Here is a 27,767-nt window from a genome sequence, read left to right as displayed (position 1 = left end):
TGGACAGTGTTTTGAAAGGAGGGTATAAGATGAACATCAACAAAAGCAAAACGAGGATAATGGAATGTAGTCGAATTAAGTCGGGTGATGCTGAAGGAATTAGATTAGGAAATGAGATGCTTAAAGTAGTAAATGAGTTTTGCTATTTGGGGAGCAAAATAACTGATGATCGTCGAAGTAGAGAGGATATCAAATGTAGACTGGCAACGGCAAAAAAAGCGTTTCTGAAGAAGAGAAATTTGTTGACATCGGGTATAAATTTAAGTGTCAGAAAGTCGTTTCTGAAAGTATTTGTATAGAGTGTAGCCATGTATGGAAGTGAAACGTGGACGATAAATAGTTTAGACAAGAAGAGAATAGAAGCTTTCGAAATGTGGCGCTACAAAAGAATGCTGAAGATTAGATGGGTAGAACACATAACTAATGAGGAGGTATTGAATAGAATTGGAGAGAAGAGAAATTTGTGGCACAACTTGACTAGAAGAAGGGATCGGTTGGTAGGGCATATTCTGAGCCATCAAGGGATCACCAATTTAGTATTGGAGGCCAGTGTGGAGGGAAAAATCATATAAGGAGACCAAGAAATATATACACTAAGCAGATTCAGAAGGCTGTAGGTTGCGGTAGTTACTTGGAGATGAAGAAGCCTGTACAGGTTACAACAGCATGGAGAGCTGCATCGAACCAGTCTCTGGACTGAAGACCACAACAACATAAAGACATTGCTCTGGTATTGATTTTATTTATTGTGGTATTTTATGTATATAAACTTAACAAATCTGTTGTATTCATTTCCACAATGCACAATGAAAGATCAGTAGATGAAGTGACTAAGAAGGCTCACATACACTACACAAGCGTGCCTCATGCACACGACTGCAATCTTCAGCAGCTCGGTCCAAGCTGCCTGAAATTGCGGTCATGTGCTTGCTTGTGTGAATGAATGTATGTGTGTTTTCTGAAGAAGCCTTAGTCCGAAAGCAGATGTGTAAGTATCTTTTCACTTTGCCTGTCTGCAACTCAATGTGATGTCTTTACGGAGAGCAGCAATCTATACTTTTCATATATTGTTGATATCCCAACCTGGAGTTTCCATTGTTTAATATTTCTAATAAAATACACCACATTACTCAGTGCATGGACAATTGTTTTAGTTCACATACAGAGTGAAACTTTGATTACATTATTCGTGATTCTAAGCCATTAATACATAGCCCCTGTGAAAAACCCGTATGATCAATGCTAAAAATTCCCCGATTTTACATTTCTCACTAGTATGGTTTACCTCGATTCTTAATTCTTACTCGATGTCATGCTCGACTTTGTTTCATTTTCTTCCTACTGACATTTGATATGATAAACGAGTTATAAATGGCAGAAAAGGCAAATGGGTGGTGGCAGAGTTACGGGGATATTTTAGGCCATTGTGGAGAGGGGAGACGTGAGAGAAGAAATGTTGACATAATCCATGATCGATGCTGCCAATACAGCTTGCAGCAGTTAGCTTCACCACACTGTTATGTTGCAGCTACTACTAGGTTGCAGCAGTAATGGAAAACAAAACAGTTGATGCTAAGTGTTCCGGATCAAGCCAATTCGTGACAAAGGGGTCCAGCCGTCCCTTTCCTTGTGCCACTTATAACTCAGACTCATCTCTTTGCATGTATTTACAATGTACTGTAATCAGCAACAATATGAATTGTCAACCTTTTAAATTCAAACACTGAGTCTCGAGGAATATGCTCAGTTATAATCAAGTAAAGTCGCCCATTTCCAGCTAGTGAACTCTTATTGGCTGGCAATTTGTTAAGTCACCCAATAGCCAGAGCAGCCCCCACACCACACTAACACACACAAAATGAGCTCGCCTAATGAAGTGTGGAGAGGGGGAGTGGCCTTCAATGAACAGAGTGCAGGTAGGCTTGAAAGCATTTTGTGAAGTGCTGAAAATATATTTTTCAAGCCGATCATGTGGTATGACAGAGATGTCACAGGCAAATAGAACTGTGTTTTATGATAGCACATTTTAAGGACTTTTGTGCTGATATCCTACACAATGCAGTTGCAACAACCACATACACTACTCAAATATATTCTTTGCACCACACTTCGTAGATTGTAAAGACTGCAGCAGTGATAGAGGGCATGAAGCGAAACTGTAGCATCTGAGTTTTCTTTCAAATTTACATTTTACACAATGTACGGAAATTCACTGAGCCGACTTCTAATAAGCTTGTAACGTCAACTGGGAAGTAAACTCATTTTTATCAGGTCTCTGTTTCTCTCATCAAGCCTAAAATAATACTTCAATGGTGTTGAGCATATGAAGTGCGGTTCATAAGAAAAGCATTAAACAATAACAGCAACGGTGACAAAGTATGTCATTAAGCAGATGTCCGCATTTGTGCTTATGGTTTAACCACTTAGCTGCTGTGATATTTTTGTTTTAATTCAACATGGTCATCAATTTTTGCTTTTTTGTGGGTTAGCACAAAGGATGACCTCTCAAAAACGTGTGTTTTGAATGTATAATTTGTGGTCACGGCATGTCAGAAAATAACTTGAGTACCTTGTAACCAGATATCAGTTTCAATTTACAGTTTTTATTTGCCGTTACATACGTGCGATTTTCTAAAAACTGATTAAATCCATTACCACAAATTATTGTATGAATATTGTATTGCGCATTTAATTTCCTTCACTTAGATTTTATACAAAGTATTGGAGAAAATTGCAATTTTTAATCATATGTGCCAAGTACATGTGTTTTTGCTCGTATTTTTGGGGTTTAACATTTTCTCTGATTCTGATTTTTCCTCAGTTTTGCGTTTTTTAAAGTCTGGACCACACGAAAACATAAAATAGGGGTTTCACTGTAGTTACATTGTTGCATCTGTAAGAAGTACACACAGTGAAATAAACTGCAGCTCTGTATTACAAGTCAAAAAAATGTCGTCCCCTGTCCAGTGTATGCATGCTTACACTGGAAAAATGACAGTGGCCGACTCATACATTACTTTTCTGTATATTTATATGCATCTATGAACAGGTGAAAGTTAGTAACATTAATTTTTGTATTTTTCACTTCCACTACTCTCAAGTATATTTAACATTGAGTTAAAAATGGAAAAACAAAGTAACTAAAGCACTAAAACTGACCAACTCTGGCATAACATAAAAACATTATAAAAATATTCTTTTCATTGTTCCAAGAAAGCAACTTGTTTTCAAGAATGCTGCTCCATTAATTTTGACCCATCAGCTTCATTTACTATGTTGAGGCATTTGTCCCACGTTGCTTGGTTCCGTCTGTCTGCTTAGTTGGTAAATGTATACAGTCTAAGATCTATTAGGGGTATCCAGAGAGACTGAATTACTGTTACAGTATACTATCTTGTTCAAAAACCTTTGTTAAATGACTACATTTGGTAGTAATATTGAACTTCCTGGTAGACAGGAGGCCATGAAAGAGGTTTTTTACTTGTAATAAGATGACCACTGGCCACAAAAATGAGAAAGTGAACTTGCATCTAGGTAACTCTGTTAACAGCTACAGTGTAATGGGAGCTACAAAAGCAAAACTTTCATGTTAGAACTAAAATTGCCAGGCTTCTTATAAGCCAGGAGAATTTAAAATGGTCTAACGAGCACAAAACCTGGGCTATCAAGCAAATGCAATATGTATAATGGTCTGATTTTACAATGCATCCTATCTAGGAATCTGAGCACATACGATCATCAGAAGAAGCAGACACTACAGACTGTCTTCATTCTTAATGTTCTGTAGGTCCCATTACAGAGACTCTTCACACATGTGGAATGAATCAAGATACACATTAACAAGATACAAGGAACTCCTAGAAACTTTATCTGTACACTGTATTAACTAGTGCTTTAGTTGAAACAAAATATTTATAGGGACTCACTCTGAACATAGTAGTTTCCATACTGTACAATATTCAGAAACCTCTGCCTTAGTCTCTTGCTTTCTGCAAGCTGTTTCATCTGCTAATCTCCTTTCCACCCACGGCCAAGATTTCACGACTGTTGATTGCAATGAAATTTATATAGACATGGTTTGTGATAAATATTTCTGGGAATGCTATTCCCACCCAACTAAAACACTTGCATTAACTACAAATGATACAACAATACTGTTTATTATCTGTGGTTATACCATTTAAAAACAATCCAGTTAACTACTTCTAACATAAAATTTGGCAGAGGTTCACAGTTTTCAGTGGGGTTTAGGGCTGCACTGTAGGAAGGATAAGTTGAGACCTATGGAATTATTTTAAGTTATTTCAGTGGTGCAAGCATTGTTCCTAGCTTATGTTTTCATCTTCCAAGATGACAGCACATTAATTCCAAGTTACATAATTTGAACATTACCAAACCATAGTGTATTCCTGTTATTCTGCTCCAGTACTCTCTAGTGAGCAGAAAAATGTGTGTGAGAAGTGTTATATGAGGGTTGGAACTTAAACAGTGGCAACTATTTATTCACAACTGATACAAAAGAGTTACATGTTTGAACCTGTTACTGTCCTTATAAGTAGTCACCAGCATTGTATAGAACCCACTGCCAGCGATGTGGGATGTGTATTATACTATTAGCAGAGCCTGTTCTGTTGATGGTGCGAATGAAGCGGTCTACTGTCTGTCGAATCTCTGGAACAGTTCTGGAGCGAATGCCACAAAGAGGTTCCTTCATCTTCGGAATCAAATCAAAGTCACAAGGACTTAAGTCCGGGGAGTATGGTGGATGGCACAGTACTTCCCAGTCCCATCAACTGAACAGAGTAGCCACAGCTTGCGCTGTATGCGCCCACGCATTGTCGTGCAAAATGATGGGTGGGTTGCACAGAAAGTGTCGCCACTCCTTTTGCAAAGCTGGTCGCAGGTGATGCTCCAAAAACAAACAGTAATACTGTGCACTGACCGTCTGCCATGGAGGAATGTAATGCATTAGCATAACACCATCATAGTCGTACACGAGAATCACCATAACTTTCACCATGCTGAGGCTCTGACACACTTTCAACTTTTGCGGTGACACATAATGATGCTATTTGTTGGACTGGTGTTTCAGTTTTGGCTTTGTGGCATTCACTTCAGAACTGTTCCAGAGATTTTAAAAGCAGTAGACCACTCTATATGCACCATCAACAGAACAGGCTTTGCTAACGGTATACTACGCCTTCTGCATCACTGGAAACGGGTTCTACACAATGCTGGTGACTACTTTGAAGGACAGTAACAGGAGCAAACACGTAACTTTTTTGTATCTGTTGTGAATAAATAGTTGCCACTATATAAGTTCCAACCCTACTAAAATCTCATTGCTCATTATTATGACCCACAGTTATGAAGGGTTGTTCATGTTATCACTTATCTAAGTTATCTATTGAAAAAAGTGCCACATCTAATGGATCATACAAGTACATGAAATAAAACAATTTCAAACATGTGGTTTATTGGTAGAATCCTATACTTCTTTGGACTCAATAACAAACTTTTGAACTGCATATACATAAATTGTACTCCCCACAAAAAAGCATTTTCATGTTGCAGTTGTATACGGATTCAACACATCAGCACAGAAAAGAGCAAAAAATGAAAAAAAGACTTACTTCATTAGAAAATAATAAGAAAGTTTTTAGACATCTATTCTATGCTTGAGATCTCCAACAGAATGTAACAATACACCAGGAAAGGAGAAGTTTCAAATTCTGGTGTTAGCTAACATTAATGATTTGAATACTAACATGATGGCAGTTGTGCAAATACAAACAGTTACTCTATTCTCATTATTTTTTAAGACAATGTCTCACAGTCTGTTGAGAAATCTGTTTGTTTTTGAGGCAGAAACACAACTTTTAAATTATCCCTGCACAACAATGAAAATAAATCTGGGCAACAAATGGTATTTCTCAAACTGGAACATTGATCTCATACACATGTAAATGAAGTAACTAACAGTTTGTCAACATTATTCTAAGTAATAATGGACATGTTAGTCATTAAAAGAACATGAAACTTTAAGAAAAGGAAATACTTTGCTCATTCACTCAAGGTTCACAATGAACTACGACAACTTTTCTTTTTTGGGTCAACATCTGATGAATTTTGAAGAATTAACGAACAGTTCAAGAATTCTATGTGTGTGGTGATGGTACTTGGATTACTGAATGAGGCCTACAAACTTCTTCAACGTGCACACTTGATAATGCAACTTATTTAAAACCACTTGTGTTGCGTGAAACTGGAGAAACATCAAGTGGTGACAGGATAGGCACAAGAGATGCAAATCTTGAATTACATATGAAGATAATACAGAAATTATACACTGTCTTTACAATTGAAATGACAGCAGCACATGCAAAAGTACAACAAAAAAGAAATTACACCTCTGTTCTGGAGTTTTCTATAGTTCTGCAGAAGAGAACAAAGGGCAAATAAAATGCTGAACTGTTATTTAACAGCAGATTCACGAAGCTCATGCATTGCTGAGTCTACTGTGTCCTGCTATTCAGATTCTGAGACAGTACTACAGCTTCCCCTAGTTCAAAAAATGATCAAAATGGCTCAAACGAGTAAGTACACTGAAGGGTTATAAATTATTTACAATTTCACTACTAATGTTGAGCTTACTCTATCTATTCTATGTGAGAAAGCATGTGCCTTTCATATTTAAATAAACTGCCTTCGGGGGTGGGTGGGTGGGGGGGGAATAATAAAGTGCTTAGTTTACAAGTAACATGAAAGATAGTTCTGGGACACTATCAAAACATATAAGAACATAATCATAAACTGTTTTTCCTGAAGGTACACACTTCAATATACTTTTATCCCCTCCCCTATGGAGAGAGAGAGAGAGAGAGAGAGAGAGAGAGAGAGAGAGAGAGAGAGAGAGAGAGAGAGAGAAAGTAATACTCAAGAAATATAAGAAAATATCTGTTAGAAAAAAATAAGCTTCTGTATTGCCACAGTAATGTAGGAACTGTGACAGAGATCGTAAATTACTGATTAAAATCAGGAACTCTGAGATGCCTTTTTAAGACATGTTTTCTAAAACAATACCTGAAACCGGCAATAAAATTTCTTATTAAACTAATACTTCTAACATGCCATGGCTCTTCATTAGCTTCTGATAGATTTTCTGAAATTGTACTCTGTACTGTTTCTGAAAAGGTAGTCCATGTAATTTCATTTCTATTAGAACTATCAACAACTGAGTGTGGAAATTCATTCAAAGTTCTGCGGCCAATGACATCTTCCTCGCGGAAATGTACCATATTTCTTCCTCTTTTCATACTTTCTCGCAACGGGTACAAGCAATCCTTTGTTTCATCGCCTGAAGTGTGGTTAACCTGTAAAAATTGAATAGTTCAAGTATATGCAAATTACAGATGATGCTTAGAACAAAGCAATTTTATAAAATACAAACATAGCCTTAGGAGGTGAAACGTTTTAGACCATAATGCATGGCAGTTACATATTAAGAACAGAGAACAACTCCAGCAAGTTCTGTTTTGCAGTTAATGTTATAAGACAACAACAATGCAAATGAAATTCTCTGTAGAGAGGGTGGTAAGAATACAAATACATGATGAGATAATGAGACACCTCTGCTAATTGATGATCTTCGAACACCACCTGATGAGTAAGTTACAAACTGCATTAGGCTTGTGAAGCTTAAAATGACTATTAGTAACAAGCTACCATTTTTCAGACTAAAAATGAACATACATATTCATGTTTGACAACCAGGATATGATGTTAAGCCTGCTGTAAAAGTAATTCCCAGAACAACAAAATAAATTAATTAATCAATGATAATCAATAAAACTACTTAAGTGACCCATCAAAAACACTTTTGTCCAAAAATTAATTTTTATTTGCTTGCAAGCAAGCAAGCAAATCTTTTCTGATGTCTGCCTTGTTGGAACTCAAAGGTTTACTGTCTATCTTCACATTGCTGATACTTAACACTGCATGTAGACTTTTCACCTTTAAGTTAAGATTAGTGCCGCCTTCAACATAAAAATAATCTTCATGGCCACTGACACTACACAAAAGCTTGTCTGCTTTCCTTATTGTGTTTGCTTTGTATTCTGGGGCAAATACAGGCATTCATATATTATATTTGTATGACAGAAGAAAATGCTAAGAATTACCTACTACTTTAGTTCACAATATTTTTGTATGTCACGTTAAAGCCACCCAGAACTGGAATTCTACCACACAAAACAAGCAATAACGGCTTACTCAAAAGGAACTGTAGCATTGACACAGTGGTTAAAAAAGACCCTAACTATTGCACAGAAATGAGTGCACAATTTTTCAGATTTCATTTAAACAGGTTCACAACATACTGTATTTACTAGGCAATAAGAGGTGTCTTTTTTTTTCCAAATTCGTCATACAAAAAAATACAGTACTCTTATATTCAAACAATGGAAACTCAGGTAGGAATTTTAAAAAAGTAGGAAAAGGTAGATTGCTACTTAGCATAAAGATAGGATGCTAGGTTGCAGACAGGCACAATTAAAAGACACTTACACATAAGCTTTCGGCCACAGCCTTCATCAGAAAAAGATAAACACACACCATTCATTAACACAAGAAGCAAATATCACGCAGATGTGACCACCAACTCAAACAGCTTGGGTTGAATGCGTTGGCATTCCTAGAGCACGGAAACTAACACACACCTTTTCTTATTGCTGCAGGAGATTACATACACAAAGAATGACATGTATAGCATGACTGACATAGGTTCTCTCTTGGGTCCGGTTCAGAATCTCAGTCATACTACTTCTTCAAAATCCTTCTTTTGCATGTGCTCAGACTAATTGAGCTCATAGATATCTTCGAGAAGTCCATCATTGACTACTTCCTTGGACATGTTGTACACAATTAGCAAATTTTGCTGTGCTGCTGATGATGCAGAATGCAACTCAAATGCGTCAAATTGAAGCAACAATCCAGAATGGGGCAGAGAAGGGGGAGGGATAGCAGGGTATGGGTGGGGGAAGAGAGAGCAGCCCTGTCTGACAGTGTGTGCTGGGTCTAAAGGTGGCAGGACAGGGCTGCCAGGCACAGCGTTGGGTGGCTGTGAGGAGGGAAAACAGGGAGCGGAAAAGTGATGAACAGAGAAGGAGGAAAGATCGCTGGGCATGCCGGCAGAGAACAGTGCACAGTGAGGGTGAGGGGAGGCAAATTGTGAGGACGTGACAGAGGACAGAAGTTGGGTGGAAACAGTTGGGTGGAGAGTGTGGTGAGAGTAGGGTACCGATGGTTGGGACCGGAATAATTTCGGGAGTTGAGAATATGGTTTATGTGTAACTCCCATTGTGCAGTTCAGAAAAGCTGGTGGTGGAGGGGAGGATCCAGATGGCCTGGATTATGAAGCAGCTGTTCAAATCGAGCTTTCTCCCATATCTCATCCATTCTGTCCTTTTTTCCCATTTTTTATGTATTTATGAGGATTTTTACATATTTACACACATTTTTAAGTAATTGTGTACATCTAGGCGTATATTTATGTGTTTTTTTTTTTGTTATCCAGCTCCCCTCACATCACCTAATGCCTTCATTTGCCCATTTCCTAAGTAATTTCCTGTTTCTTCAATGTCATCCCTGCCAGAATGGACTCCTGCTACACCTTTCTGCACCACTTCAGAAAAGTATCCCTTTCCTTGGCGAAAACAAAGTCCTATATCCTGTTCAATGGCTCTAAACACTAAGGGACTTAACGTCTGAGGTTGTCAGTCCCCTAGACTTAGAACTACTTAAACCTAACTAACCTAAGGACATCACACACATCCATGCCCGAGGCAGGATTAGAACCTGCGACCATAGCAGCAGCGTGGTTCCAGACTGAAGATATCCTAACTTCCTGGCAGATTAAAACTGTGTGCCGGACCGGGACTCTAACTCGGGACCTTTGCCTTTTGCGGGCAAGTGTTCTACCATCTGAGCTACCCAAGAACGACTAATGCCCCGTCCTCACAGCTTTACTTCTGCCAGTATCTTGTCTCCTACCTTCCACCTGGCTGTGGCTAAGCCATGTCTCCGCTATATCCTTTCTTCCAGGAGAGCTAGTTCTGCAAGGTTCGCAGAAGAGCTTCTGTGAAGTTTGGAAGGTAGGATACGAGATACTGGCAGAAGCAAAGCCGTGAGTCATACTTGGGTAGCTCAGATGGTAGAGCATTTGCCCACGAAAGGCAAAGGTTCCAAGTTTGAGTCTCGGTCCGGCACACAGTTTTAATCTGCCAGGAAGTTTCATATCAGTGCACACTTCGCTGCAGAGTGAAAATCTCATTCTGAATATATCCTGTTCCGTAAATGCTGCCTAAACTATGGAATCGCCCCCCCCCCCTCCTACCCAACCACAAACCTTCCTCCCACTCAATGGCCTACCATAACAATTCTTTTCTCTGGATCCCATCATTCTTTTCACAATGACCTTCACCTTTTCGGAATCACCAGTACCTGTCTCTGACAAACGTGGTACTACAAAAACACATTTCCATGGTACAGGCATCCCAATTCACCTCTGCTCCCTCCGCAAGATACTGCAATGGTGCAATCCTTACTACATGCAGCACATCTCTGAAACTGAATCGCTTGCACTGAAGCAGCTAGAATAGCATTCCAGACACTACCTCCATAAGCTATCCAGCCTGTTGACATCCCACTGCTGACTTGGGGCACCACTATCCAACACCTATCATACCCCCAGTATCTCTCTTCAGTAACTCCTCACAGCACCTAGACCCTACTGCCCTTTTCAACTTGCAACATCCCCCTAAACCCCCTTCCAACACTCCACTAAATCCATAGCTGAAACAATCCCAGAACCTTGGTGTTAATGTTTCCACCAAATTCTTGACCCCACAGAAGTTTCAGTCCTATCCAAAGGCCTCACCTTCAGCCCTACACCCAAATTTAACGATGCTGGACTTATCAAATACCTACTATCCTTCTCTCAATCGCTGAAATGGAAACATTTCTTCGCCACCAATCCCTTCAACCAAAGCCAATCTAAACCCAGCAATGAACAGTGCCTCTCCCAATTCATTCCACCACCCAACCATGATCCCCCCCCCCCCCCCTCCCATGTAACCACCCCCTGGTCACCTTCCAGGAATTCCTTACCTCCAACTTAGCATCACCATCCTTCTCCAGATCCCTTCCTAAGAACACCATCCTGTCATCACAAGAAAGGACAGCCTTAAAACAAATCCTGACCTAACCATTCCATTTGCAGACAAATGTTCCACCATTGTCATCATTTATCACAGTGACTAGCAGGTGGAAGGCCTATGCCAGTTGTCTGACTCCTTAACCTGTAAACTCATCCAAACTGATCCTATCCTAGAAGTCCAACATAACTTCTAATCCATGTTTAAAGTCTTCAGTCCTTTCCAGAACCTCTCCCTTGAAACCATTTCCCTCATCACCCCCTATGACATCCAATAAACCTCACAATCCAAAAACACAACAGTTATGGATGTCACACTGCAGCTGGTTCCTGTGCTGCCAGTGAAAGAATTTCAGCCCCCACTAATTAACACCTCCAACCTATTGCCTGAAATCTAGCCTCCTGCATCGAAGACGCCAACTACTTCCTTCACTGACTTTTTACCATTCTCACTCCTTTACCTCCTGGATAATACTTGTCACTGTTGATGTAGCTTCCCTATACACTAACATTCCTCATACCCATGGTCTTGCTGCTATGGAAGACTGCCTCTACCAACATCCTTCAGGCTCCAAATCCACAACCTCATTCACTTTAATGTGCTGGCAGGTCGATAGACAAACAAACATACTCTTTGCCTTTGAATATGTCTGCTTGTGTCTGTATATGTGTGGATGGATATGTGTGTGTGTGTGTGTGTGTGTGTGCGCGCGCGAGTGTATACCCGTCCTTTTTTTCCCCCTAAGTTAAGTCTTTCCGCTCCCGGGATTGGAATGACTCCTTACCCTCTCCCTTAAAACCCACATCCTTTCGTCTTTCCCTCTCCTTCCCTCTTTTCTGATGAAGCAACCAGGTGTTGCGAAAGCTTGAAAATATGTGTGTGTGTTTTTTATTGTGTGTATCAACATACCAACACTTTCCCGTTTGGTAAGTTAAAGCATCTGTAACTTACCAAACGAACGGGAAACTTTCCACGTGGGAAAAATATATCTAAAAATAAAGATGCTGTTACTTACCAAACAAAAGCGTTGGTATGTTGATAGGAGACAATAAAAAACACACAAACACACACACAAATTTCAAGCTTTCGCAACCCGAGGTTGCTTCATCAGGAAAGACGAAAGGATGTGGGTTTTAAGGGAGAGGGTAAGGAGTCATTCCAATCCCGGGAGCGGAAAGACTTACCTTATGGGGGAAAAGAGTGCACGCGTGCGCGCACCCCCCCCCCCCTCCCACACACGTAAAGGCAAAGAGTTTAGGTAGAGATGTCAGTCGAGGCGGAAGTACAGAGGCAAAGATGTTGTTGAGTGACAAGCGATGTACGAGGGACGGCAACTTGAAATTAGCGGAGGTTTACGCCTGGTGGATAACGCGAAGAGAAGATATATTGAAGGGCAAGTTCCCATCTCCGGAGTTTTGATAGGTTGGTGTCAGTGGGAAGTATCCAGATAACCCGGACGGTGTAACACCGTGCCAAGATGTGCTGGCCGTGCACCAAGGTATGTTTAGCCACAGGGTGATCCTCATTACCAACAAACATGTCTGCCTGTGTCCGTTCATGCGAATGGACAGTTTGTTGCTGGTCATTCCCACATAGAACGCTTCACAGTGTAGGCATGTCAGTTGGTAAATCACGTGGGTGCTTTCACACGTGGCTCGGCCTTTGATCGTGTACAACTTCCGGGTTACAGGACTGGAGTAGGTGGTGGTGGGAGGGTGCATGGGACAGGTCTTACACCGGGGGAGTTACAAGGGTAGGAGTCAGAGGGTAGGGAAGGTGGTTTGGGGATTTCATAGGGATGAACCAAGAGGTTACGAAGGTTAGGTGGATGGCGGAAAGACACTCTTGGTGGAGTGGGGAGGATTTAATGAAGAATGGATCTCATTTCAGGGCAGGATTTAAGGAAGTCGTATCCCTGCTGGAGAGCCACATTCAGAGTCTGATCCAGTCCCGGAAAGTACCCTGTCACAAGTGGGACACAACCGCACATACGCAGACACAAGCAGACATTTGTAAAGGCCAGGATATGGATGTGTGTGTGTGTGTGTGTGTGTGTGTGTGTGTGTGTGTGTGTGTGTGTGTGTGTGTGTGTGTGTGAGTGTGAGTGTATACCTGTCCTTTCTTCCCCCTAAGGTAAGTCTTTCCGCTCCCGGGATTGGAATGACTCCTTACCCTCTCCCTTAAAACCCACATCCTTTCGTCTTTCCCTCTCCATCCCTCTTTCTTGATGAAGCAACCGTTGGTTGCAAAAGCTTGAATTTTGTGTGTATATTTGTGTTTGTTTTTGTGTCTATCGACCTGCCTGCGCTTTCGTTTGGTAAGTCACATCATATTTGTTTTTGGAGAGATAAAGCTGAACTAGAAAGCAACTGGAGATCTAGTGTGAAAAAAGTCGAAAAAAGTTGGTTAGAGCTGAGCTATGTTGATCCTGTGGTGAACTTAGGGTGGTAAACAATGATGTGCACAAAGGTTAGGTGGTTGTGTTGCCTCCAAAACACGTTAAAGGGTGGAGAAATTCGGGAAAATTTCGAAAAAACTGCGTGTAAATGTATTAAAAGGAGTGGTTTTGCGGTGGCAGATTATGAAAATGAGGCTAACAATTGTCTGACAAAGAAATGACGACGTTGAAACCTGTGGGAAGCGCTATAAATGATTGGTGGTGTGGGAAAAACGGAAATGGAAATAAAGCTAAAGTTGTTAGAACTAGCCGAAATGGTTGTTTAATAGGTGAAAGGCACTGTTTGTGAACTGGGAACGGTGGATTTTTTAGCAGCGGTCGTGTTAAAAGCGGGAAAAAAAATATTTTTTTTTTGGTTATGGTTTGGAAGTAAGTTACGTATTATTGAGTATATATAGCAGGATAAAATTGTGTGGTAGATTACGGTAAAAAGGGAAAGGTGAATACAAAGTGAAACTACTTGCACAAACAAAAAGAGAAAGTAAGATGACAGGACAAATTTCGAAATGCAACAGTGACAATAACAAACGTAATTGTTGGGTTCAAATTAATGATATGAATCTAATAGAGGGAAACGTTCCACGTGGGAAAAATATATCTAAAAATCAAGATGCTGTTACTTACCAAACGAAAGCATTGGTATGTTGATAGGAGACAATAAAAAACACACAAACACACACACAAATTTCAAGCTCATCAGGAAATTAGGCCTTCGTGGCAAACGAATCTGCTCCAGTCCTGAATCCCTGAACCATTACACCAACAACCTGAACACAGTTTTCGCATCCCACAACTACCCTCCTGAGCTGGTACAGAAGCAGCCACTTCCTCATCCCCTCAAACCCAGAACCTCCCAAAGAACCCCAAAAGTGCCCCACCTGTGACAGGATACTTTCCGGGACTGGATCAGACTCTGAATGTGGCTCTCCAGCAGGGATACGACTTCCTTAAATCCTGCCCTGAAATGAGATCCAACCTTTATGAAATCCTCCCCACTCCACCAAGTGTGTCTTTCCGCCGTCCACCTAACCTTCATAACCTCTTGGTTCATCCCTATGAAATCCCCAAACCACCTTCCCTACCCTCTGGCTCCTACCCTTGTAACTGCCCCCGGTGTAAGACCTGTCCCATGCACCCTCCCACCACCACCTACTCCAGTCCTGTAACCCGGAACACTGTCTGGCAGCCCTGTCCTGCCACTATTAGCCCTGCATGCTCTGCCAGGCAGCACTGATTCCTCTTCCCTCACCTGTACCCTCCTATCTCTTCCCCGTCACCATACTATTCCAGACTGTTGCTCCTATTCGATGCATTTCAGTTACATTCTGGCCAGAGCAGCCGGAGATAGTGGTCCTTTTTTTCTGTGGTGTGCTTGCTTCTGTGAATGTGTGTACATTTTTCTTTTCTGAAGAAGGATTTGGATGAAAGCTTATAAGTAACAGTCTTTTTGTCGTGACTGTCTTCAACTCAAGTGTGTCATCTTTATTGTGAGTAGCAATCTATCCCTTCAATAATATAGGATGTCAAATTAAACACCTTTCATCTGTCTAATCTTCAAACTTATTTTATTTGACTACCAGTTTCACCAATTTACTATGCCATCTTCAGGCCCATGATTGACGTGTAGGAAGATTCCACCTCAGTTCTGGTCAAAATAGGGGGCCAGCATTTGAACAGTGGTATCTGTAGATTTCTGCTTGCTATAGTAATCACTTCAACCATCATCTGCTGACTGTTAGATCACTAGTAAAATTGCCAAAACTGGTAGCCAAATAAAAAAAGTTTGGAAATTAGTTGGCTGAAAGGTGTTTAATCTGACAACCTGTAGCGAACAGCTGAGTCCCACAGCCATCTCTGAAAAGATGGCCATACAAGGAGTTTAATAATATTGCTGGTTCCCAGAATGAGATTTTCACTCTGCAGCGGAGTGTGTGCTGACACGAAACTTCCTGGAAGATTAAAACTGTGTGCCGGATCGTGGCAGATTAAAACTGTGTGCCGGACCGAGACTCGAACTCGGGACCTTTGCCTTTCGTGGGCAAAGCATCAAAATCAGGATCGCAATGCGATTTGCAGCCAGTCATGTGATCTCGCCAGCCAATGACAGAGGATATACGAGAATAGGACGCGTGATGTAGTCAGCCAAAGCGATATCACTTAAGTAGGGCGTGCACACAAATAGGAAACGTTAATGGTTTAAATTATTATATATACTGTTACTACAAGAAAAGCAGAGCTTTCACATATTATCTTGGTCTCTAAGATTAATAAGCTGCAAGAGAAGTTAAGCTTTCACATATAATGTTGACCTTTTTGCGCGTGTTACACTTTAAGATACATCCCAAAAATGTGTCAGTAAAATTTTTAATAAAGACAAATGTCTTGGTCTTCTGGGCTCGAAATTTTTCTAAATGTTTGTACTCAAAGACTTGATTTTTAAATGAGAGTCAAACACACTGTGTTTTAAGAAATTCATCGTACATTCTCCCACATAGTTCATCTTACATAAAAGGAAATTTACTTTGAAAACAACGCTTTTCAAATAACCATTCGCAATATTTTCCTGCGACCTGGTAGAAATGGGTTCGTTTCAGTAGTTGCCAGAGAGTGCCAGATAACAGGCATCACCGTGCTTGCGCAGCTACTAGCGCATATGTTCGTAGGTGTAATCTTACATTATGTCATAAAAGGAACAAGACATCAAGAAGATACTCCAAGAGCATCGGAATTTCATGAACTATACTGAAAGGCGTAATTCGGCTTAAAGTGCACATTCGTATGTAAATTTTCTTGGAGTACCAGTACGGTACTGTCTAATGTTTGGTTCTTCATTATGGCATAATGTCATACATGCTAGAAGTTGGAAATATGCACTTTTGAAATGCAGCGAACAGTTGAAACTAGCCAATAGTGTGGAATGAAACACTTCATTTCAAATAAATTGACTGCCTCATCGGAAAAGATTAATAAAAGCCAAATTTCTTTAGCAAATCGACAAAAATAACTTCATTGTTCTGCAAGGCGATTAATACTTGGGTGTCAGAAAGGTGGAAATTAAGTAAAATCTGAAACTAATAACATATTTTAGCCTTCTGTACTCATGTCAATGTATTTTAATTCACTTGATAGCTCCCGGCCACAGAAATCGATTTTGTTTTCACTTGACGTGACAGCAATAAACGAAGAGGAAACAGCAAAATCACTAAACGTAAATGCCGGTCACGTGGAGATTATCCACTTTCCAACTCTAATTCGGACTGCTCTGTCCATCAGGGGGGGAAAAAAAAAATCGCAATCAATATTGGATGGGATAATTTGTAACCATGAGAACAAGAACTCTTCTGAAAATTTGCATTTTTTATTGCCTATAGCTAATAACTTTTTTTTTTTGTGTGACATAAAATTAAATATAAGATACATGAAACCAGTAAAAGAGACAAGCAAGACAGTACACATTTCTTCAGTCCGGAAGTCCTAGCATTTTTTCTCTCCAACCCTGTTACAGCTTTACATGGTGTGCTTTCCTTTCTGGGAAATAATCTATTACCTCATCAAAGATCGTCTACTGTTTTGCCACATGAAAAAAAAAAAAAAAAAAAAAAAAAAAGAAATGTCTTTGTCTAATACTGAAAAAGCTGTTAATACAAACAGTACCCAAGACTTGTGTGGTTTCTCAATCTGACTACGTGTATTTTATCACTGTCTGCTAGATAAAACAAAATAAGCCTGTCTAATATTGCAGCTATTGTAACACACACAAAATAAACGAGACTGTTTTGGCACAAATGGTCATTTTTATAACACGAGAAAATATAATTCACAAAGTACCAATATCAAATGCTTATTAGGCCTATTACAAGCAAAAAGTTTTATGTTCGGAAACAGTTTCACATTTCATTCATATGCTCCAGCTTCTCAAGCATGAGATCGGAAAGTAGTAGTATGAAATTTTTATATAAATTTGAAATCTTGTTATTCTTCCATAATTTGTGTGATGTCCCCATTTCTTCTCCTTCCTCGTTCTACCAAACAATCTTGTCATCACTAAGTACGTAACATATTCTCCGGTTAACTTCGCTAACCCTACCACAATCAACGGTTTAGTTATGCCGCGTTTATTCTCCGGTTAGGCGTTATTACTTGTTCATACAAAGCGTTTTCCGCGCTACTCAGGCGGCTGCTACCAGGGACAGTACTTTTTATTTTTATTATTTTATTTGGTATGCGTATTCCATGGATCCGTACATGCGAGTGATTCACCTGGACGTGGAACGAGTCAATACAATTGTACAAATACAATTAATGCTACAGAATAGTAATATAATACAATGGTATAGATATTAATAAGTATCATTTTTTCTCATTTACAAGCTGTCATTTAACTAGTATAGCAATTCACACTATAACTAAAATATTAACACTATAACATTAACACAATATTGTATCGTCCATCTAATAACTAAGAGACTAAATACATTTATTATTAAAGGAATGCATTACTTCTGGAAAAGAATTCATCTAAGGAGTACAGTGAATAGTCAAGCAGGCATTTTTTTAACGTACCTTTGAACAGCATTTCATTTTCTCTTGTACATATAATATAATTAGGCAATGCATTAAAAGTGTTTATAGCAGTATACTTTACTCCCTTCTGTACAAGTGATAAATTTTTTAGTTCAACATGTATATCATCTTTACCTCTAGTATTGTAGTTATGGCATGAACAATTTTTTTTCATACTGAGCATAGTCTTTATTAACAACACTCATCAGAGAGTATATGTACTGTCATGTGGTCAGAATACCTAACTGTGTGAAAAGTTTTCTACATGAGGTTCGTGGAGGAACCCCACACATGATTCTGACTGCTCTCTTCTGAGCAGTTAAGATTTTTTTTTAGGCTGGTGAATTACCCCAGAATATTATTCTGTAACTCATTAATGAGTGAAAGTACCCAAAGTAAGCTGATTTTAAAATTTTGATGTCCCCAAAATGAGTAATGATTCTTAGAGCAAAAGTTGCTGATGAAAGCCTTTTTAGAGTAAGGGACATATGCTGTGCCCAGTTGAATCTACTGTCAATGTGAACCCCCAGGAATTTAGTGGAGTGCACTTGTTCTAGTTCCTGGTTGTCATGAGCAATTACTATATTTTCTAGAGTTTTATTTTTTGTGTGGAACTGTATAAAATTAGTTTTTTTTAATATTAACTGAAAGAGAATTAACTGAAAAACCAAGCTGCAACTTCTCTGAGTATATCATTAACATCAGTCTCCAGATCAGCAGTAGACTTACCATCTACTACAATGTTTGTATCATCAGCAAACATTGTGAATTCACAATTTTTACTAATGGACAGGGGTAAATCATTAACATATATTAAAAACAGCAAAGGCCCAAGGATAGATCCCTGGGGAACTCCACGCTGAATTTTGCCCCATTCAGAATCCACTAGATTAGAAGATCCTTTGTTGCAGCCTTACAACTGGTCCTTACTAGTGAACCAGTCCGGCCAAAAATTTTCTATCAAAATTTAATTTTCTTGGATGCACCAAAAAGAAAATACATAATTTTTCTTACCTATGATTCCTGTTAGTCATTTATTTCCACTCTGGTAGTCTGAATCTAAGGATTTCGCTGGTAATTATAACAACGCTGATCATTCGCAAACACAGTCAACCACATAAACAAACAGCGATTGCCATTCACCCATTTGGTTTTATTCCGTTCAGCTCGTATAGCCCCGTCCACTTCTGCTTGCAGGGAAGTTTATTTCTAGATGTGACGGGATTCCCCCTGGCAGATACATGACGTACACTATACATGCATTCAAAATTCAACTTATGATTCATTCAGAAATAAACTTAGAATATGTTCTAAAACCAACAGGGATGCGTTTCAAAATCACATGAATAATCAACAGACCAATGTGCGCTGGTTACTAGGCACTTTGTAAAACAAGGTTTTTTCCCTCAAGAATATGAACGTGGTGGCCCCCTCCCATTCCTCTGAAATTGCTGCCCGTGGCAGATACCCTGGTTTGCCCCCAGTGAATCTGGCAACTTGTATGCGCCAGTAAAAATTTTTCCAGGTAGCATTTTGCTGCTGCTTACACAGCTAACAGTCACTCTTCTGTAGCCAGAAGCGGGAGAAGGTACTATACATGCACGACTCAACTGCGCACGTGCAGTAGCCCGCCCTGCTCAAACAAATCTAAAGTAACAGTTGTGACGTCACGCTCATGAGAGACGGAGGCAATTTGTTGTTAAGAAGCATTGAACAGTCTTTCTAAGGCCCTTAACACATTTTGCTGTTGGCAGATGCTTGTATGAGCACTGTGTTTAGTTGTTGTATATGGCGTATTTCCAGCAACTTAAGTTTTAGTTTCATTTTTCTTTCTCTGGTTCATGTTTTATTGCTGCAGTATTATTCTGCAGTAGTGGGATACATAATACCCTTTGTTAGAGTACTGTTTCTTACCAGTCAAAATTACAAAAATTTAACTGAAAGCTTTTTCTCTTTAAAAAAAAGAAAGAGCACCCGGAATTCAAAAAAATTACCGAGTTTATCCCGGTTTTCTCCCGGATGAAAAAATTCCTGGGTTTTTCCCGGTTATTAGACACCCTGAGTAAAGCTGTGAGGATGAGGCGGGAGTCGTGCTTGGGTAACTCAGATGGTAGAGCACTTGCCCGTGAAAGGCAAAGGTCCCGAGTTCGAGCCTCAGTCCGGCACACAGTTTTAATCTGCCAGGAAGTTTCAGTACTGCTGGTATTCCAACCTGGAGTTTTCATTGTTTGATTTTTCCATGTTTAAACTGCAGTTTGCCTGAATACATTTATTGTCAGAAACGATCTGACTTTAAAATTGTACAAATATTCATCAATAGTATACATTTTTGCAGGATATGGTAAAAGTCTAGATAGGGGCAAGTGGCATACTTACATATTTCATGCAGCAATGTTGTCAATGCTCGTTGTATGGCATGATTGTAATGAAAGAGGATGTGTCAGTTGCTGGTCTACACAGCCAATGGGAGAGCAGTGGGCAGATGAAATATTTGGAAACAAGAGAAGAAGGAATATTGTCACGTTCTCATGTAAATTTAGATGTGAAATATGCTATGTATTCAGAAAAAAACAGCTATGTTCTCAAGTCCCACTCTAGCCATAGCCCCAGAAATTATAACATATTCAGAAGAAAGAATAAAGTATTTCTGACAATGAAAATTATAAATTCTATTATTGCTTGTAAATAGAAAGAGATTGCCACTTTTTTTTTGCCTCTCACTGATATTTTATACTGTGTAAGAAAAAGACTATTGGTGAACAAATATTGCTAGTGTCAGATCCTCATTTCCATGAACCAAGTTAGGAAGCTCTCCTACTGTTATTTGCACCTTATTTCACAAGAACTGACCAGTCGACCCTGTCAACAGCAACATGCAAAAGTCACGAGTAATATTTGTCACACAACTTCAACCACCGATCATATTAGGGTTAGCTACTTACCAAACATTTAAAAATTATTAATGACAACAAGCCATTTGACAATTTGTCTGCCACTGCCTAGTAACAATGACAACAAGAGTAGAATGTTACTCACAGCTATTGTTACAGTCCACTCAATTTCAGCCAGGCTTCCGGAGTCAGTTTAAAGATAGTGAATAAACTATAAGTTGAATTCTAGTGTGAGTTCAGTGGAAGTAGTTAACCATATTTAAAACAAAGTGATGACTATAAGTTAAGGTATTTTTTTCTTGTTAATTCCTTTTTAGTTGACAACAATCTGCAATGGATAGATTGTGTTAGTATACGCACTGATGAGGTGGCAACATTTACTGGAACTAAAATTCACACACTGCATGATACCAGATGGAGGAGGGTAACTGAGAGCTGTTTCCTTGTCTCAATTTTTTCATGAAGGAAAATCAGTAGGTAAAATTAGCAGAATTGACATAGAACATCTCTAAGCCACTAGATGAAGGTCCTGGAAATTTATCCTCGAATTGCTGACTGAGTATGACTGGCTCCACAATCTGCTCAAAACGATCAAAACAGACCCCTTGTTGACAGTAGAACAGGAGTAGATAATAGAACTCTCAATTGATAGAACATTTCGAAATGAATTAGTAGCAGCAGCTTTATTCACCTGCAGATCTCTTTTTACAAGGATATTGGACATGTCAAAGTATTTACAGGATTAGACTAATTTAAAATAAGCTAATTCATATACACATACACTTACAGACTTCTAGTTAGAGACAATCATTAGATTTACTCCTGGTCTACTATACATTTTTTTTAACAAATAACTTATTACATAAAGTAACGCCACACTGTTCACTCATATCTCACTACCAGTCACTGCACATACTATGCACACACTGTTTCATAACACACACACACACACACACACACACACACACACACACACACACACACTGGTGGTCTCTGGGCCATTTTCTATACTGCAACTTTCCATTTGATATCCTGAAAAACTGAGTCAGCATCCCTCTAAAATGAGTGAGATGTTGAGCTCAGAAAGAGGAAGATGTGTCAGTATTGTGCTATACATAGCTTGTGGGTACGTGTGTCTAGAAAAGGATAAAAGAAGGGAAAAAACATAGTGTGAAGGTGTTATGTGGAATGCTGGATGTTTTATAATCATTATTATTTATTTGTATAAGTTTTTTTAACCAGACCCCTACTCTGTTTTGTCTCAGTAATTCTTCAGTGTATAAAATGTATTACATAACACGTACTTTTTAGCTGCCTTTTTAAATAAGCGTATTTTTGCAATTTCTTTAACCTCATTTGGTAATTTATTGTACAGTTTTATTCCTTGGTAGAAAACGCTGTTTTGAGTTTTAAGTTTATTTTTTCTGAGTAAATGTAAGTTGAGTCTAGCTCTTGTTCCATGGTCATGGACACAACTGTTTGTGCAGTAATTACCAATGTTATTTTTGATTTGTACAACTGACTCGTAAATGTATTCATACAGAGTAGTTAAAATCCCCAGTGTTTTGAACAGATCTCTACAATGAGCTCATCTACTATTTTTAGTTATTATTCTTATGGCTCTTTTCCGGAGTTTGAAAGTTGTGTTCATATTTTGCGCATTTGTTCCCCAAAGAAGAATGCCATAGCTAAGGATTGAGTGTACATATGAACATGTAATTAAAGAACACTGCATGTTACACACTGATGATAGGATGCTAAAGGCATAACATACTGACGACATTCTGTTTGCAAGTACCTTTGTGTGCTCACACCACTTCAACTGGGAATCAGTATTCATTCCTAGAAATTTTGCATTTGTTACACAGTCTATAGAGGTACCATCTACATTTAATTTAACATTGTCATTTTTCCCTCTTCAAACTGAAATTCATGGCATTAGTTTTCTTTACGTTCAATGTCTGTTGCTTATTGACCAATCGCAAGCTTCCTTGAGAGTTTCTTTTGCTTTCTCTGCAAGGAGTTCTCTTGTTTTCTCAGTGACTATAATATTGCTGTAATCAGTGAGGAGAATTTTTTCACCATGAGTAACACTACTGGAAAGTCATTGATGTATATCAGGAATAGTATTGGCCCTAATATGCTACCTTGTGGAACCCCTGTATTAATGTATTTTGGTCATGACAAGTGTTTTACTAAATGTTTGGATCTATTTGAAGTATGTGTTATCTCTACTCTTTGTACTCTACCTGCTAGGTATGATCAAAACCAGTCATTATCTACCCCTCTTATTCCTAATGCTTCTAATTTATTTAATAGAATTGTGGTCAACTGTATCAAAGGCCTTAGAAAGATCCAAAAACATGCCTGTGACACACTCATCTTTGTCAAGAGCATCAGGTACAACTTTTGTGAATTCTACTATGGCTGACTCCGTATTTTTGCCACTTCGGAAACCAAACTGTGATTCGCTTAAAAGGTTGTATTTATTCACGTAATTCATTAATCTGTCTTTCATAATTGCTTCTATTATTTTTGAGAATGGAAACAGTATAGGGAAATGGGCCGGTAATTTTCTATGTCTTCTGCATTACCTTTATTAAGCAAAAGTTTTGCCTGTTTTAGCTGCTCTGGAAATGTCCATGATGTGAAGGATTCATTTATCATATTTGTTAAGGGGCCTTGTATAATCTCTATGCTTTGTTTCAGTACACACATTGGTACTTCATCTAAGCCTGGTTACTTTATATTTTTTAATTTTTGAACAGTTTTATTGACTTCATTTTCTGTGATTGGAAGTAACATCATTGTATTTAGTGCAACATTATTTACAGGTGTTTTATTTGCTTTGGGAAATTTTTGCCGTAACTTCTCTGCAATACTTGAAAAATGCTCATTTACATAGTTTGCTAAGTGTTGTGGATCATTTATTATTTTATCCCCCTCCCTTAGCAGTATGTTATTCTGTGGTTGTTTGCCTCTCCCCGTTTCTTTTTTTATAACATCCCAGACTGCTTTGCTTTTATTCTCTGCATTGTATATTATTTTGTCATTAAATGACTTTTTTGCAGCAATCAGCACTTTCCTATAGATCTTTTTGTATCTATGATAGAAATTTACGAATTCTGTATCACTGCGACTCTTTTTCATGGAACTGAGGTATTTAATTGTTTGGGAGGACTTCGTAATACTTGCTGTTATCCATCTGTTTTTGTGACATGTTGATACAGACATGCATACTTTTGGAAATGCCTTTTCAAAGTGCAGTTTAAATAATGTGGAGAATTCAGAGAATTTCATATTCACATTGGTTTCCTTATACACTTCATCCCAGCTTTGTTTTGCTAGTTCTTTTGAAAAGTCTTTTATTTTGATTTCTGATAATGTCGTTTGTAAGCTTGTAGTTTAGGTAATGATTCAATGCCTGATTTTACTGTTGTTATTTGGCAGAGGTGGTCTGATAGTCTGAGATCTTTAAAGCTATATCACATTTTTCCCTGTCAATATTTGTGGCCACATGGTCAATTACTGATGCAGTCATTGTAGTAGCCCTTGTTGCTGTTTCAAAGATCTAACAAAGACTGAATCTGCTTTCTTCACAAATTCAAGCACACACATCACACTAAAAGTGAAAATATCAGAAAATTTCAGGATTTTGAACCATGCACATTTTTATTCTTGTTTTTCTTTTTAGATAATCAGTTTGAATATAACAATTTCTAAACAGGCATTTATCGTTGGTTATTCTATCATCATTTGTATGTCATGGTCTTTCAGTAATACATTCTAAATGAATAAAAGCAATAGGGATGGAAACAGTTAAACTGTAAATAACTAATTTGTGAATATAATTTGTAAAAAAAAAAAAAAAAAAAAAAAAAAAAAAAAAAAAAAAAAAAAAAAAAAAATATGTAGTGAAATACACACATTTGCTCAGATCCGATAACTTCACATGCAGCCATAGTTATTCACAAACTAGGTGTAATTGTTAACTTCCACTACCTTTGAATAAAACAAATATTTGATAAATTAAAAAAAAAAGTTTAACTCTGATATGCTCGAAGGACACTCTTATTCAGATAGTTCATGTATCAATACAGCAGTTTTGTAATTTTCATTGGTCAGAATACGTTAAAAATAAAATTGAGCCATCAGTGCACTCGACAGCTCGCACCATTTGAAAATAGGGAAAAATCCCAACGTGGTGGTCTGCACTATGTGCCTCTAGTTAGATACTAACTAGTTTTTGTGCTGTCTAGTCCATTGAGGACATGGAGCTTTAACCACCACTGTGAGGTACCCAAGTCCAAATCTCCATTGTATGTAATTCTCTTTGAAATGTTTGCTCAGAAACTGGACCTAGAATCACTAACCCAACAGTTGGAAACTGATTGTTATTCACAAGCTGTGCACTCCTCTACGGTCCCTGTTAGTTAGGCTCATTGTATAATCACTGTACAACATGGCTGAGAGTGGTACACCATTCCTTGTAGACACGTCAAATAGTCCTTGCTGATACACTAACAAATTGACCAGCTTCATTCGTGATGTGCTCATGGGCATGTTCTAATGAAATAGATCCTTTCTGCAATTCTGTCATGTTTCCATCTCAACCAATCTCACTACACTGATTCCGTACAACAGACTGTTACTTACACTCTACTTCACTGTGGTGAGATATGTCAGTTGTGGAGGGTCACATGATACCCTAGTACCAGTATATGCCATCTACAGCTCTCCAAAGTGACCAATGTGCTCTTTCCAGGTGGGCGACCTTATTACTACAGCAGTAGACATGCAGGCAGCATCAAATTTACAACAGCCATACAAATCACGATTACAATAAATTTAGGTTAGTACATACAGAGCACATAGCAGCTGATAACTGTATATGTAAATAGCTATCACTTAAGTAATTTAGAGGATTTTGTGAAGAGAAAATGTGGTGTGAATAATCAATTATTGAGTCACATGAACAAATTTGATAGCCTGCAAGGTACATCCAGTGGAGGTGACTAAGGAAGTTACAAACAAGGCAACAAATCCTTACCATGGACATTAGCTGTTGCCAGTCACATATAAAAATCTGCAAATCACACTCGTTTGACAGAAGCAATTTGTGTAATATAAAGTCCTAGCAACCTCTCTGCCACTGAACAGTTTCCCTATCTTCCTTTCACGTGTCCCCTCATTATGTTTAGGGATGTGGTTGGATGCTGAAGTTGAGGATAAGTGTCCACTGTGTGCTGTGCCCACATACTCTTTTTTGGATGCCTTGGTGCAATAGAGATCAAATATAGTTCATGATAGTTCCTTAACATGCAGCTCCAACACCTACTCTGTATTATGTTCATACGAAGAGCATTGTTGACCCTCCATATTGCCAGGGTGTTATGATCTGATGGTGCCATTAACAAGTCAGATATTATTAAGAGGAGTTTCAATGCCCTATCCCAACAATGTTAAATTTAGTGACTTGGCTTCCCTGTATTTCAGGACCACTGTAGCCATAGACGTGAAACTTTTACAGGACATTAAACTGTATGTTCTGAGTCTACTAAACTACAATAATTGTACTTCAGCCACTGCTTTCAGAAATAGTTTTTTTAGTTACACGGTTAAAATTATGTCTACTTTTTTGTACGTTATCCTAAATAATTTTCATTATACATAACATTATGTTCTTCTTTTACTTCAGCAGACCCAGGATATTATAACTCCCTGAAAAATTCAATACTCTACTCAAAGTGGTTTCTGAGATTTAGGGGAAAATATAACAGAAAATGTAAATTTTCAGGAACGGCTCCTAAAGTTTCAGAAGATTGTAACTCATTTAATATATGCTTAATTTTTATTTTTAGTCACTCAGAAGCACCCTGCACCATACTGCATATCACCCTCCTGATCTTTTTCCCACTTTTTCTCTTCTTTTCTTCTTTCTGGACCCCTTAGTGGCCTTGTCCACCTGTTAAAGTTCTCTGATGCAGTTTTCTCCAGGATTAATTGCCATATGCTGTAGCACTTCCACTGTTTCAATGTTGCCATCATGAAAAGCAGTAACAGCATCAGTGCCCCCCCCCCCCCCCCCCACACACACTTTAGTGTCTTCATTCCAACAAAAACATTTTTTGGTGAGTCCATATAAGATTACTGAACGATTCATTGGGAGTATGAATCTGGCCATGCAGACACTTCTTCAGTAATTCAGGATTTGCCAGGTCTCTGTAAATAGGTTTTATGATATCCATGACTGCTGCTGGGATGGAATGTTTATGGCTGTATGAACTGTTTGAGTTCAGGGCATTGCAATAACTGCACCATGAATCGGGTCCATGAGGGCAAAGGTGGTGTACTGCTTTTTCATCAGTTGACAGTCCGCGGAAGAAGGTAGTCCACACTGCCTGCTTCATTTTCAACAAATACTCAGTATTATTTATAACAGCCATTCCATAATACTGCTTTAGTTCATCAATCATTTTGTCTGTCAACCTGCCTCTTATGGTTTTACCATCATAAAGTTTCTTGTCTTTCAAACTTTGTTTCAACTTCCTCAACCTGGTGCCCATCTCTTCTGGCCATGACCAATACAAACACATAATTTTACCTTTATAACACAGCATTCCACAGCTTTCTACATAAAAA

At 38.7% G+C, this 27,767-nt stretch overlaps 1 protein-coding gene across 1 annotated transcript in view; it reads right to left on the bottom strand.

Annotated features, from left to right (window-relative positions):
• Positions 1 to 6,722: 6,722 nt before the first annotated feature.
• The window catches only part of LOC126187674 (putative protein tag-52), a 174,394-nt gene continuing 153,349 nt past the window's right edge, over positions 6,723 to 27,767 (bottom strand). The window contains exon 9 of the mRNA XM_049928907.1: positions 6,723 to 7,373. Within this exon, the coding sequence (XP_049784864.1) occupies positions 7,023 to 7,373 (351 nt within the window). The 3' untranslated portion in view covers positions 6,723 to 7,022. The remainder of the gene's footprint in view (positions 7,374 to 27,767) is intronic.

The sequence above is a fragment of the Schistocerca cancellata genome, chromosome 5, assembly GCF_023864275.1.
Source record: "Schistocerca cancellata isolate TAMUIC-IGC-003103 chromosome 5, iqSchCanc2.1, whole genome shotgun sequence".
Lineage (NCBI taxonomy): Eukaryota > Metazoa > Arthropoda > Insecta > Orthoptera > Acrididae > Schistocerca > Schistocerca cancellata.
The sequence above is the reverse complement of the archived record's forward strand: the minus strand, read 5'-3'. Positions and strand labels throughout refer to the sequence as shown.